The 15032-nt window shown below is 52.8% G+C and overlaps 2 protein-coding genes across 3 annotated transcripts in view; both read left to right on the top strand.

The window, feature by feature from the left end:
- Positions 1-15032, top strand: part of LOC136331716 (patr class I histocompatibility antigen, A-126 alpha chain-like) — a 276160-nt gene that overhangs the window by 38248 nt on the left and 222880 nt on the right. The window lies entirely within an intron of this gene.
- The window catches only part of LOC136333391 (patr class I histocompatibility antigen, A-126 alpha chain-like), a 46826-nt gene that overhangs the window by 1548 nt on the left and 30246 nt on the right, over positions 1-15032 (top strand). The window contains exons 4-7 of one of the 2 annotated variants that reach the window (XM_066272523.1): positions 511-786; positions 905-1018; positions 1452-1484; positions 1820-1956. In XM_066272523.1, the coding sequence (XP_066128620.1) occupies positions 511-786; positions 905-1018; positions 1452-1484; positions 1820-1824 (428 nt within the window). In that variant the 3' untranslated portion in view covers positions 1825-1956. Of the gene's footprint in view, positions 1-510; positions 787-904; positions 1019-1451; positions 1485-1819; positions 1957-15032 lie in introns of those variants that run through there. The other variant, XM_066272609.1, reaches the window with a different exon arrangement.

Genomic DNA, 15032 nt, shown 5'->3' on the forward strand with positions numbered 1-15032 from the left:
TCTGGTTGGCTCAGTGGTAGAGCATCAGCCCTGCCTGTGGCTGTTCTACTCTGATCCCAGTCAGGGCACACAGGAGATGCAACCAGCTGCTTCTCTACCCCCCCCGCCCCCCCCCCTTTCTCTTTACCTTCCTCAGACATGGCATGATTGGTTCCAGAGAGTTGGCTCCAGGCACTGAGGATCAATTGTGGTCTCTGCCTCAGGCACTAAAATAACTTGTTTGCTGAACTACAGCCTTAGATGGGCAGAGCATCACCCTGTAACGAGATGGCCAGGTGGATCCCAGTCTGGGAGAATGGGGCATGCATACAGGAATCTGTCTCTCTGTCTTTCATCCTCTCACTTAAAAAATAATAATAATAACTAAGAGATCATTACAGGTACCTCTGTTGGAGGCTGGTGTCCCTACCCACCCCAGCTGTCCTGTCCACTCAGGATGGTCACATGAGTGTTGCTGGAGTGGCCGGTGACAGATGCAAAGTTACAGAGATTTCTCACCCTTCTACTCAGACCCCCCAAAGGCACACGTGACCCACCACCCCATTTCTGACCGTGAGGTCACCCTGAGGTGCTGGGCCCTGGGCTTCTACCCTGAGGAGATCACCCTGACCTGGCAGCGTGACGGGCAGGACCTGACCCAGGACATGGAGCTTGTGGAGACCAGGCCTGCGGGGGACGGGAGCTTCCAGAAGTGGGCGGCCGTGGCAGTGCCCCCTGGAGAGGAGCAGAGCTACACGTGCCATGTGCAGCACGAGGGGCTGCCTGAGCCTCTGACCCTGAGATGGGGTGAGGAGGGGACGTGGGCACAGAGCCTCTTCTCAGGGAGCAGACCCTCTGGGGGACTTCAGCAGGGTCGGAGCTGCGGCCTGGGGGTCAGGGCCCTCACCTTCCCTTCCCTCCCCAGAGCCTCCTCAGTCCACCAACCTCACTGTGGTCACCGTTGCTGTCCTGGTCCTCCTTGGAGCTGTGGTCACTGGAGCTGTGGTGGGAGCTGTGATGTGGAGGAGGAGGCGCTCAGGTAGGGAAGGGTGGGGTCTGAGTTTCTTGTCCCACAGGGGGTTTCAAGCCCAGGAAGAAGTGTGTCCGCTTCATTAATGAGAAGTACCATCTCCACACATGTGCTTGCCCAGTCTGGGGCTGTTTGCTAACACTGACTCTTTAGTGAGGCACGTTTGAACATGAGGGACAGATTTATTACCTTGATGAGTCTGGTGATGGGGACCAGGTCCCCATAGTCACAGATCAGAGGGGAGGGTCCTCCTGAGGACAGAACTCATAGAGGATAGTTGTCCCAGTTCCTATACCTGTACTTTTCTCAGGTTTTCTGATCCTGCCCTGGGTCTGTCCTCACAGTTCTGGAAACTTCTCTGGGGCCCAGGACTAATGGTTCCTTTAGGACCTCATGACCTTGCTTCCTCCCTGTTCTCTCATGGGATATTTTCTTCCTGCAGGTGGGAAAGGAGGGAGCTACGCTCAGGCTGCCAGTGAGTATGGAGGGGGTGACCCCTGAGACCCTGTGTCATTGCAGACGGGAGCCATGGGGGGACCTCACCCTGCATAGCTCCTCCTTTAATCTCCCATCCTGGAGGCTCTGACCACGTCCTGTTGTGTTCTACCCCAGGCAGTGACAGTGCCCAGGGCTCTGATGTGTCTCTCACGGCTTCTAAAGTCGAGACCCTGATGGGAGGAGTTGGGACAAAGGGGACAGGACTGGGTGATGGGGACTTTCTGGGATATTTTGAGTGTGAGGTGGGCTATTGAGAATGTAACCAGTTACCATGACTGACCTGTATTTGTTCGTGATTATTTTCTTCTACAGCGTGAGACAGCTGCCTTGTGGGGGACTGAGTGACGGAAGATGCTTCATAGACACACACTGGCCAGCCCTGTTTGTGACTTCAGGAACCTCTCACTTCTCTCTCTGCAGAGGGCATCTGAACGTGTCTGCATTCCTATCAGCATAGTGTGAGGAGGTGGGAGGCTGGCCCACCCCTGCCCCCAGGCCCCTCCCCACACTTCCCTGTCCAGCAGAGTCCTCTCTGGTCAGGAGAAAAGAGCATCCCTGTCTTTCCTTCAGGTGCCCTGAGCTGCAGCTTTTGTTCTTTTCATTTTTTAATTAATTAATTTTTTTTTAGAGAGAGAGGAAAATGGGGGAGAAATGGGACGCATCAACTCGTAGTAGTTTTTTCTCGTATGTGCCTTGACCGGGCAAGCCCAGGCTTTGCACCAGTGACCTCAGGGCCACCACAGGTCACGCTGAGCTGCAGCACCTCACAGCCTTATTGAAGTAAGACTGTAGATATAATTCTTTTCCGTTTCTAAATGAGAGGAGGAAAGATACAGAGACAGACTCCTGCATGCACCCCAACCAGGATCCTCCTGGTGATGTCCCCATCTGGGGCTGATACAACTGAGCCATTTCTTACACCTGAGGAGGAGGCTTGCTGGAGCCATCCTCAGTGCCCCGGGTCAGTGTGCTCGAATCAGTCCATCCGTGGCTGCAGGAGGGGAGAGAGAGCAAGAAGGGGAGGGGTAGAAACAAATGGTTGCCTCTCCTGTGTGCCTGACCATGAATAGAAACCGGGGCTTCCACACCTCAGGCCAACATCAAGCTGGCGACCTCATGTTTGAACCTGGGTCCTGAGGAGAGATGTTGGCTGGAGAAATTGACTTGGGAGGCAGCTCATAGAAATATTTAAAGCCTTGACAATGGCACAGGTGACCCGGGCAGTGATGGCTGCAGAAGACACGGGAGGAAGGACTGACCAGGACCCAGTGCTGAGCAATCTGCTCAGACACACACCAGAGCCGACGGCACAGTTCTGTCTCCCCTCCTATTTCCAGCTACTTCCGAAGCTCCCCGAACCCCATTCTTAAGGGGTTTTTTATGGAAGTTTCCCTATGTGAACATGATTGATTAAATCATTGGCCATTGGTGATTGGACTCCCCAGAGGTGGGGCAGTGAGGCTGAAAGCTCCAACCCTCTCATCAAGCTTGGTCTCTGGTGACCAGCCCCATCCTGAAGCCACCCAGGACCTCAGCCACGGGCCATCTCATGAGCTTCCCAGAGACACTCCTGTCACCCAGGGGAGTGAGGGCTTCAGGAGCTCTGTGCCAGGAACCAGGGGAAAGAGAAAATATTTTCCGTTATATCACAGGTCCATAAATAGAAAAAGTGTCGTAACAGTTAAAAGATGCTGGCGGGCTCTCCCGGGGTCATGTCCACACCGTTCCCTTCCCCTCCCTCTTCTTCCCCCCTCTCCCCAGGCACGTGTTCCTTCCCTCTCTCTCTCCTAAGCTCTGAGGGTCCCCACAGACTTGCAACCAGGGGAGCAGTGGGCAGTGGCAGCTCGCCCTGGGCCAACCCCCTGAACCTGTCTCCCAGGTCCTGTCCTCTAACCTTCTTCCTGCCCGGCCAGGACATCTCCCCTTACCTGCTGAGAACACCTGCGGGCACGTGAGCAGAGTCCACTCAGTCGTTAGCATCAGTCCAGTCCGCCCTCCTGTTAAGGACATGCACGTGGACTATAAATTTATGAAAGTTGCTCAACATGTTTAGTCAGAGGGGAAATTCAAATTAACCCACAAGGTGCTATCACTGCTCCCCTCCAGAATGGCTAAAATGAAAAAGACAGACAAAATCAATTGTTGGCAAGAATTCGGACTTACTCTCTTATAGACAGGTGGGGCAATAGCTGTTTTAAGGCTGTTCGTATGAAAAATAATACAATAATAAATAAATAATAATACAAGAATAAACACTGTGTTTTGGGTGCTCATAACTGTAATACTACTTTTGGCCTTCCCTGTATTACTAGTGTGAGAGTCAGTGGATTTGAATACTTTGAAAAATGCTCTTGCAGTGGATAGAGCATGGGCCTATGATGCTGAGGACCAGCTTTGAAACCCTGAGATTGCTGGCTTGATATTAGGTCTCCAGCTTTAGCGTGAGATCATAGAGATGACCTCATGGCTGCTGGCTTGAGCCCAGAGGTCACTGACTTGGCTAAATGTCCCCAGTCAAAGCACATATGAGAAGCAATCAATGAACATGTAACGTGCCACAACTACAGGTTGATGCTTCTCTACTCTCTTCCCATCTATCTGTCTCTCTCACTTAAAAAAATATATTGGGCCCTGGCCGGTTGGCTCAGCAGTAGAGCGTCGGCCTAGTGTGCAGAGGACCCGGGTTCGATTCCCGGCCAGGGCACACAGGAGAAGCGCCCATTTGCTTCTCCACCCCCCCCTTCCTCTCTGTCTCTCTCTTCCCCTCCCGCAGCCAAGGCTCCATTGGAGCAAAGATGGCCCGGGCGCTGGGGATGGCTCCTTGGCCTCTGCCCTAGGCGCTAGAGTGGCTCTGGTTGTGGCAGAGTGACGCCCCGGAGGGGCAGAGCATCGCCCCCTGGTGGGCAGAGCGTCGCCCCCTGGTGGGTGTGCTGGGTGGATCCCGGTCGGGCGCATGCGGGAGTCTGTCTGACTGTCTCTCCCCGTTTCCAGCTTCAGAAAAATACAAAAAAAGGCCCTGGCCGGTTGGCTCAGCGGTAGAGTGTCGGCCTAGCATGCGGGGGACCCGGGTTCGATTCCTGGCCAGGGCACACAGGAGAAGCGCCCATCTGCTTCTCCACCCCTCCGCCGCACCTTCCTCTCTGTCTCTCTCTTCCCCTCCTGCAGCCAAGGCTCCATTGGAGCAAAAATGGCCCGGGCGCTGGGGATGGCTCTGTGGCCTCTGCCCCAGGTGCTAGAGTGGCTCTGGTCACAACATGGCGACGCCCAGGATGGGCAGAGCATCGCCCCCTGGTGGGCAGAGCGTCGCCCCATGGTGGGCATGCCGGGTGGATCCCGGTCGGGCGCATGCGGGAGTCTGTCTGACTGTCTCTCCCTGTTTCCAGCTTCAGAAAAATGCAAAAAAAAAAAAAAAAAAAAAAAAAAAAAATATATATATATATATATATATATATATATATATATAGAAAGAACTTACTGCACCCAGACGCTTGCTCACCCTATGACCTACCATTTCTACTCCTGGTTGTATACCCAGTAGACCTGCACACATATTGTGCCAAATAGTATGAAGAAATTATTCATAGCGGCACGATTTGTAAAATCTGAATATAACATGAATTCACATGAACAGTAGAGGACAAGTGTGGTCTGTACATAGAATGGAACCCCGTGTAGCCGTGAGAGTGGACACACTACAACCTCACAGCCACAGGGATGAGACCCAGGACACAACGCTGAGTGAGAGCCAGGTGCCCAGGGGCGTCCACTGTACTGTTCCATTCTATCACACCTGACGGGACTCCCTGTGCTGTGAGACCTCAAGATGGTGGTCACTCAGGGTGGGTGGGGGGAGGGTATGACTGAATAATAATGAAGAGGGCTTCCCGGGTGCTGGGAATGTTCCGTGGGTGTTATTTGTCCCAATGCTCACTCTGAAAATCCACTGTGCACGTATGATCTGTCCACCTGTCTCTGTGGGTGTCGTCCTTCATGAAAGTGTGCTTTTCTAGAGTTTTGAACTAATTCTCTTTAACCCACACAGAGTTATCCTACTGAAAGCTTTTAGAAATGCTGGGATTTAAAACTCCAGAGTAAGTTCCTGTGATTCAGACCCAGGAGGAGAAGGCAGAGCAGGACCAGGGGGCCTGGGAGCTGACGCTGCACAGCTCGGGAAGGGCTGTCAGCCAGGACGGGGTCAGTCCTGAACAGACCCGGGAGGGGAGTGTGAAAGGCGCCCCTGAGTAGGGCACAGTGACTCATGGACAGGGGCTACCGGGTGGGCGGGTCGGTCAGGAACGTGAGGAAACTGACCCGGAACACGGAGAGGTGGGGGAAAGCTGTGCTCAGGGCCCCTTGCTGTGGGCGGAGTGGGTGGAGGTCCCGGTGTGCACGTGGAGGCAGCGGAGGGTGCCCGTGTGGAGGGGCTGCTTGTCCGGGGTGGGGGAGGCCGTGATGGATGGGGTCACGTGGCCCCTCCCGGCACCCCAGGGCTGCTCATGGAGTCCTGAGCAATGTGACAGCTGGGATGGGGACTCCTGGGCTCAGCAGCGTGGCTTCCCGCTCAGCAGGGCTGGGCTGGTGGCTGCCTGCTGACCGCCCTGCCTGCTGAGGGCAGCTGTTCTGCGAGGAGAGAAATAAAAGAGGTGAAATTAATGTGCACAAAACAAAGTTGTCTTAGATACGTCAGTGAAGATACAGGAAAGATTTGAACAGTCTTAAAAGCATGAAGAAATTTACATCAATTCGAAGACGGCAAAGAAAGAAGGTCCGGCAGTTGTAAACATTCTGCTCCCTCCAACCACACCCAGAACCTTTCACAGGAGTGTCCACCAAACCCTCCCGGAAGACTCCTGTTGGTGGCCCTGGGCAGTGCTGGTCAGTTGACAAGGAACCAGACCCCGTGGAGGGGCTGAGAGCAGAGAGAACAGGGAACAAGAACTCTCAGGGGTGGTGTGGGGGATCGGGGCCAAGAGCGCAGGGCAGCCCACTGCCCAGGCCACGTCCAGGCGCAGGCAGATCGCGGTGTGAAGCCCCAGAAAGACCGCAGGGACCCGCTGCCGGACAACGGGGCGTGTCCACCAGAAAGAGGCCCCGCAGCCGCCTGGACGGGGCGTTTAAGAAAGAAGGAATAGCCTGACCAGGCGGTGGCGCAGTGGATAGAGCGACGGACTGGGATGCGGAGGACCCAGGTTCGAGACCCCCAGGTTGCCAGCTTGAGTGCGGGCTCATCTGGTTTGAGCAAGGCTCACCAGCTTGAGCCCAGGGTCGCTGGCTCCAACAGGGGGTCACTCGGTTTGCTCTAGCCCCCGGTCAAGGCACATGTGAGAGATCAGTCAATGAACAGCTAAGGAGCCGCAACGAAGAGTTGGTGTTTCTCATTTCTCCCTTCCTGTCTGTCTGTCCCTATCTGTCCCTCTCTCTGACTCTCTCTGTCTCTGCCACAATAAATAAATACAATTTTTTAAAAAGAAAGAAAGAATAAGACCCGTTGGCAGAAGACCTGTCCGCCTACTGCAGGGAGAGGGGACCACCCTGAGCGACGACTGGAAAAGCCACTTGAAGAGACGTGGGACGGGGAGACTTCCCAGGGGACAGACAGGGCGTCGGGCGGCCCGTCCGGGGCTGCGGTGGCTCTGGAAGGTCGGGGAGCCGTGGACGTGGAGTGGAGTGGGCCGCGGAGGGGGACTTGATCCTCGGGGCGGACGTGGATATCGTGGGCACAGGGGGAGTGACAGGTCTGGCGGGAGCACGGGACGAGCGGGTGGCAGGGTCTGCAGGGGCCCTGTCCGAGGTGACGGACAGACTGGGGACATCAGATGTGACAGGAGCCGCTGAAGGAGCAGCGCCCCGTCGCCGACACTGAAAACAAGGAGGACGGAGCTGAAGCGAAGGCAGAGGGACAGAGCAGGGACTCCGGATGCGGGCAGGCTGCTCAGAGTGAGGACCCGGCCCAGTGCAGTTTCCTGTCCGAGAGCGAATGAAGGTGCTGATGGGTGGGCGCTGAGGGAGGGGCTTGTTCCTCGGGGTCACAGTGAGGAGGCTCAGGCTGGAGATGGTGACAGACCAGCCTCTGCGGAAGCCAGACAGACGGGACAGCACGTCTCAGCTGGGGGTCACCTTTGCAGACCTTGAGCCCAGCACGTGGCTGCAGGGGAGGCCCAGGTGGCCTCCCAGCCCTGGGGGGGGGACTGCCCGGTCAAGAGCCTCTGCTCCTGCTGTAGCCGAGTGACAGGCACCCCGGCTCAGGCTTCCCCGGGTGACAGCAGACACCCCGGTCCCTCGTGGACACTGCCCCTCAGGTGCTGCCTGTCTGAGGATCCCACCGGCTACGACAGTTAAAGGAAGAAGGAAAAGACTGTCGTCCTCACCCTTCACAGCGGCCTACAGACTGAGTTTTATCTGTTTTGAAAATGACCTCTTGCGATGCAGAAGTAACAATAGGGCCGTCCAGTGTTTAGATCGTACCATTAGCAGGAATGTTTTCATAGTTCTCAGAGATTACGAATTCTTCGTGAATACTTTGTGTTGCTGCTGTGACTGTGCATTTCCAAACGTGAAATGTCGGCATGAACAGTGTGTGCCAGGTTAGAGCTCTCTCTTCCTTTGTGTTCTTACATTAAGGATTTTTTTCTTTCTCTTTTTTTTTGTGTGTGTGTGCAAGAGGACGGCAGAGAGATGAAAAGCCCAACTCACACTTTGCAGCCCCTTAGTTGTTCATTGATTGCTGTCTCATACCTGCCTTGACCCGGGGCTCCCAACCACGGGGTCATGTCTGTGATCCTACACTCAAGCCGGCGACCTCGGGGTTTGGAACCTGGGCCCTCAGCGTCCCTGGTCGGTGCTCTATCCACTGAGTCACCGCCTGGTCAGACATGTTAAGGATTTAGACGACCCTTCAATTACAGACTGGTGATAAATATTGGGAAGAAAGAATACCGTTTGCAGAGGAGCTGGAAGGCAGAGGAGACCCAGGGGCCGGGGTCCCTGACCTCCAGCAGGAAGCCGTTTCCACCTCTAGGCTGGAAGAGGGCAGGAAGGAAGCACGTTTGAGCTCGCAGGGAAGTCAGGCTCTGGGGAGGCCCAGCCTCCTGACCTGTGGCTGTGGGTAGAAGAACGCAGTGGGTAGGAAACCACAGTCCTGCCCAGAGTGGGCGGTGATGTGGGAACTCTGAGTGGTTTCTCTTCCCACACTGTGTCCCCTGCAGGTGGGTGTTACTGTCACACCCACTCAGGAGCCAGAAGGCAGAGGATGGCAGGCCACGCTGTCTGTAGGGGTCAGCCTTCCACTGCATGAGTCAGTCTTTCTTTTCTTTTTTAGAGAGGGGAAGAGGCAGAGAAGCTGGAAGGGAAGAAGATGAAAGCCATAAATTTTTTCTTGCATCACAGTATCTATTCATTGATTGGTTTCTCATAGATGCCTCCCCAGGGACTCCGGTGGAGTCAGTGACCCCTTGCTCAAGCCAACGACCTTGGACTTCAATCCAGCGACCTTGGTGTCATGTCTAGGATCCCGTCCTGAAGCCGGAAACTCTGCATGCAGGCTGGTGCGTCCGCTCTGAAGCCTGGACCTCACTGTTTCCAACCTGGGTCCTCAGCATCCCTAGTCAATGCTCTATTCACTGCGCCACCACCGGGTAAGAAGAGTTAGTTTTTCTGAATTGGTTTATTGGATCTAACAAGTGTGTGTGTGTGTGTGTGTGTGTGTGTGTAATTCTCAGGGTCATCTATGAGATCATGTCATCTGCAAAGAGATAATTTCACTTCCTTGTTTCCAATTTCAGTTTTTCCCCTTTTTTTCTTTCCTGATTGCTCTAGCTAGAACTTCCAATGCTGTGCAGAGAAGACGTGGGGAGGTGGGCACCCCTGTCTTGCTCCTGATCTCAGGGGAAGCGCTTTCAGCTTTGCGCTATTATACTGATATTAGCTCTGGGTTTTCCACACAAGGCTTTTAATACAAAAGGAAACTTTCAATCCGTTCTTAATTCATTGAATATTTTTATCATGAGAGTGTTCAATTTTGTCACATGCTTTTTCTCTCTGCATTGATTAAGATGATCATTCATCCCCCTTCATTCAGTCAATGTGCTGAGTTTCATAAACTGATTTTCATATGTTGAATCTTGCTTACCATCCATCCTTGCTTTCTGGAATAAATGGTAATAGGGCCTGGTATACAATCCTTTTGATATACGGCTGTACTTGCTTTGCTATTGGAGGTTTCTGCATTAATATTCATCTGGGATATGGGTCTGTTTTCTTTCATTATAGTAAACTTGTACACTCTCCCAGAACTTAACCACTAAGAGCCTACTGTTGACCGAAGCCTTATTAATAACATAAACAATTGATTAACACATAGTTTATATGTGATATGTGATATGATGCTATATTCTTACAATCAGGTTAGCTTAAGAAAAGAAAATGTTCTTCAGAATATCATAAGGAATAGAAAATACATTTACAGGATTGTATTTCTTGATCTTGCTAGTTTGTGTCGTCTGTTTACAAGATGACAAAACCCCACAAGTAAGCGGCCTGCGCAGTTCGGACCCATGTTGTTCGAGGGTCAACTGCCTATCTCTTCAGCTATTCAACTTCTTCATGATTTAGTCATAGAGAGGTGTATGTTTCTAGGAATTCATTCATTTATTTTAGGTTATCCAATTTGTTTGCTTACAGCTGTTTACAATAATCATAATTCGTTTTATTTTTAAAATTAGTTGTATTGTCCTCATTTTCATTTTTGATTTTTATAAATTGAGTATTTCCTTTTTTCTAAGCTGATATAAGGGAAGATTTTCCATTTTCTTGGTCATTTTAAAGGACCAACTTTTTGTTCAGTTGATTTTTTCTATTTTATTTACCTCTGTTCTGATATTTATTACTTCTTTGCTCCTGCTACCATTCCAGTATGTAGCTCTTTTTCTAGTTTTTTGTTTGTTTGTTTGTTTCTTTTTTCCAGAGAGAGAAGGATAGATAGGGACAGACAGACAGGAATGGAGAGAGATGAGATGAGAAGAATCAATCATCCGTTTTTCGCTGTGACACCTTAGTTGTTCTTTGATTGCTTTCTCATATGTGCCTTGACCAGGGGCCTTCAGCAGACCGAGTGACCCCTTGCTCCAACCAGCGATGTTGGTCCAAGCTGTTGAGCTTTGCTCAAACCACATGAGCCCGTGCTCAAGCTGGCAACCTTGGGGTCTCGAACCTGGGTCCTCCGCATCCCAGTCCGACGCTCTATCCTCTGTGCCACCGCCTGGTCAGGCTCTCTCCATGCTATTTAAAAGTGGCATTTCTTCCTTTACTTTGCAGTGATTAGTTCAAAATTTTAAAACTAAAATGTTCTCTATGTCTTCCATCACTCTCTAACACACTATGAAGTCATTTCCCCCCATGATGGCCTCCACAACATTGCCCACCCCACCTGCTTTTTGTCATGTGACCTCGCCATCCCTGTCTAGAGGTGGGGCCTAATTCTGTCGCCTTGGATTAATGACGAGCTCCGATGACGAGAACACGAGGAAGGTGACATTGCTTGAGTTCTGAGGTTCTGACATAAGACGCCTTGTGGTTTCTGACTTGTGCACTTGGAACCCGCCCTTCCGGAACCAGGTGCCGGGCTGGGAGCAGCCACGCCAGCAGAGAACCAGGAGGAGGTGCCCGAGGCCACCGGGTGAACAGCCCCAGGGAGCCCCAAACAGAGCAAGCAGCAGCTGCAGCCCCGACAGGGAGTCTCTCGAATGCTCTGGACCAGTCAGGCCTCCAGTGACTGCAGCCCAGCCCGTGTCACACGGAGCAGAAGAGCTGCCCGCTGAGCCCAGTCAGCCCGCAGCACAGGAGAGAACACAGAGGTTGTTTACTGTGGGATTGTTTGTTACCCAGGACAGATAACAGGAACACAGAGCATATAATTCACCACTATTAGTGTGTTCTCATTACTGTGTGTCCCCCTGTCAGCCTGTGAGCATCAGGAGAGCGGGGCTTTGTCTGTTTTCACTAAGTGATCCCCAGCCTGACGTGAAGCCTGGCACAGAGGCGCTCACTGAGTGTTGGTGAATGAATGAATGAATAAATATTGTGACCAGATATCCTAATGCTGTACTGGGTCTGGGAAGAGACCTGCTGGTGTGTGGTGTGTGTCCTGTATGATGTGTGCACACGTGTGCATGTGTCCGCCTGTGTCCTGTGTGAGTCTAGTGTCTCCCTACTGCTCTTGGTCCCCTGAGCTAGCAGCCAGGACTCTGCACAGTGCCTGCTGCCCTCACACCCGAGCCATGTGGGCACCGCAGACAGGCAGGGCCCGACCACCAGCTGCCTGTGACGTGTCCTGGGCCGGGAAGGGGCTCTGGCTATCTTGCAGGTCATGTCCCTCAGCTGCAGGGCTGGAGGGTGTAGGCAGCTGTCCCCAGACTGGAAAGCATTTAATCTCTGGGTTAGACATCGGGGTAGAGATGAGACATGGAGCTGGGTGGCACACAGGGGACTGACGTGTTCTAGACTGAGGGTCCTGGCGCTTAGGTCACCTGAGAGAGAGAGAGACAGGATACCTGGGCCCTGTGTTAAGACAGCTGAAGAGGGGCTGGGACACCCCAGATCCTGGAACAAGGATTGTCAGTTGTCTGTGTCCTGGCTTACTGTCAATACCTCCTAGCCATGACCGTGTCCAGCTCACGGGGACAGTGTCAGCCCCGCGGGAGTGGACAGAAGTAGATGAGGAAGGGACAGGTGCGTGTCTGAGCTCATCTGGCCTGGCTTCAGACCACACATGAGGTTTCCCAGAGTGGGATCTTGGGAACCCCAGGAATCAGGACCAGGCTGGTCCCCGCAGTGGGGCACAGGCCCCTGTCCTTGGTTCTGTGGCCAGTACCCAGAGATCACTGTCCAAACTCAGCCCCACACGTGTCCCCGTGGCCAGCCCTCCCCATCACCGTCTTCCCTGGCGTCTCCTCCTGCTCTCCTCTCCGCCTTCACCTTCTGCCTTCACCTCCCAATGCCACTCTCCTGTCTCCATTTTCCTGGGAGCCTCCTGTCCTTCCTGGACCTGATGCCCCAGGGCTCCTCCCTCAGATCCCAGGGTTAGAGACTCGCTGAACTGATTCCTAGGCTCAGGGACCTCCAGCACCAGCGGAGGCAGCAGACATAAGGGACAGGCACATGAGGCCCCATCCAGAGAAGTGACAGATCCTCTGCACTGCAGAACCCAGGATGTTTCTGAAGCTCTTTGTAGGCCTGGGAACCGGCTGTTACCGCCTAGAGGCCCCCTCTTGTCTGAGGCCAGTCCCAGCTTCTCAATGGGAGGAAACACTAAGAAGCTATCGCGGTCCCCTCCCCCGTATGTATTGCTCCGTGTGCGGGCTGGGAGACCCGGGGGACAGGGGAGGCTCTGCTGAGCACGAGGAAGGGAGCGGGTCTTCGTCCTCGGCGCTGTGGCCACGCGGGGGCGCTGCCGACCGGCTCCAGGACGCTGACCACGCTGGGTTCAGCCCGGCTCCCAGGCTCGCGCGCCGCGGATTGGAGGGGAGGGGCGCTCGGAGCCGCACGTGGGCCGCGAGTTCCACCTCTCCTGCTCTCTCCTGTCCGCGAAAGCCACCCCCAGGATAACCGAGAAGTAGAGGCCGTTCCCACCGCTCCCTGTTTCTCCCGGGTTCTCGAGTTTGCACAAAGTATTTGCACGACTTATTGTCAGGAAGGAGACGGGGGAAGCAGGTGACAAGCTCATCCGTGGCAGAGTCCTGGGTGCCTCGGGCCCTCTCAGGGGAGGAGACTTTTTATATAAAACCTTTGAAATGTGCTTCCATGTGCCGGATGACTTTTTTTTTTCTTTTTCCGGGGACAGAGAGTCAGAGAGAGGGATAGATAGGGACAGACAGGAACGGAGAGAGGTGAGAAGCATCAATCATCAGTTTTTCGTTGCGACACCTTAGTTGTTCATTGATTGCTTTCTCATATGTGCCTTGACCGTGGGGCTGCAGCAGACCGAGTAACCCCTTGTTCGAACCAGCAACCTTGGGTCCAAGCTGGTGAGTTTTTTGCTCAAGCCAGATGAGCCCGCGCTCAAGCTGGCGACCTCTGGGTCTGGAACCTGGGTCCTCCGCATCCCAGTCCGACGCTCTAGCCACTGTACCACCGCCTGGTCAGGCTGGAATGACCTTTTCAAATATCATTTACTCTAAAATCTTTCTCATTTGCGAGACCTTCTCCAGTCCCGGAACAGGGGACACAGCGGTGGCCTTGTGATGGGCCCAGACCTGGTCCCCGGTGTTCCTCCGGCTCAGGCGTCCAGGTTGCTCACACTCGGAGACCCCGCTCTGTCCCCTGGCTGAGGACCGGTCACCAGGCAGCACCTCCCTCCCTTGCTGACAGTCTCCCCATTGTCCTTGTGACCAGCCCTGCCTACACTGTCCCTGCCCCGGGGACACCCCCAGCTTCCCTCTCCCCCAGTTCACTGACACACATTTTTAAACATATTTATTTCATTGTTTACTGTCCGTCTCTCCTTGAGACTATAAGCTCTATGAGGACAAGGACAGAGATGTGATGTTCACAGCTGCACTTCCATAGCCCTGAAAGCGCCTGGTTGTTAATTTTACAACATCTGGTTAGTGAATGAATGAGGGGATAAAAGCACATGCGGAATGACTCAATCACACGAGGATTCTCACCAACACACATGGACTCACACACTCACAGTCACTCACACACACTTTTGAACCCAGTCTTTATGTGGACCTCATGTTCTGAACACTTCCTGTGTCATTATTACATTGTTTTTAATGTCCATATTATTGGCGACATTTTAATATATACAAGAAGTTTAAAAGGATAGTGCAATAGTTACTTCAGATTCAAGAGTTTTAACATTTTTTCAATATTTATCTCATGCATATGACACATTGCAGTTGTATAATTTTTCTGAATCACTGAAGATCACTTGCAGGCATCATAACCGTAAAGAACATTCTCCCCAAACAATATTATTCCTACAATACTATTAATATTATTATTATAATACTGAGGAAAATATTTGTAACTCCCATACATTTTTCAGATTTCAAGGTCACATAAAATCATATTAATTATCATCAAAAATAGAGATTTATAAGTTTTTCTTTTAAATCTCTTATCCGGTAACACATTTTAATGTCTACCTAATCTTCCACAGTGTCCACATACACTTTGGGACTAAGGGACAAAGACCACAGCTGCCTTAGGCCCTCTGTCCTCACAGCAGGACAGAAGACGGTCCCTGTGTCACGGTCACACCTGGTGCTCCAGAAATTCTCTCCCGAAGCAGGTGTTGGGCAAACCTGAGACCTGGTGTGAATGCACGTCCACCACATAAAGGTCCACAGTGAATTCACAAACTCCCTCTTACACTCTTCCTTCACCTCAGACTGCACCTCACAATCAGGGGTTCAAGAACATGTCCACCTGCCCTGGCCGGTTGGCTCAGCGGTAGAGCGTTGGCCTGGCATGCAGGGGACCCGGGTTTGATTCCCGGCCAGGGCACATAGGAGAAGCGCCC

This window comes from Saccopteryx bilineata, chromosome 1, assembly GCF_036850765.1.
Source record: "Saccopteryx bilineata isolate mSacBil1 chromosome 1, mSacBil1_pri_phased_curated, whole genome shotgun sequence".
NCBI classification, from domain to species: Eukaryota; Metazoa; Chordata; class Mammalia; order Chiroptera; family Emballonuridae; genus Saccopteryx; species Saccopteryx bilineata.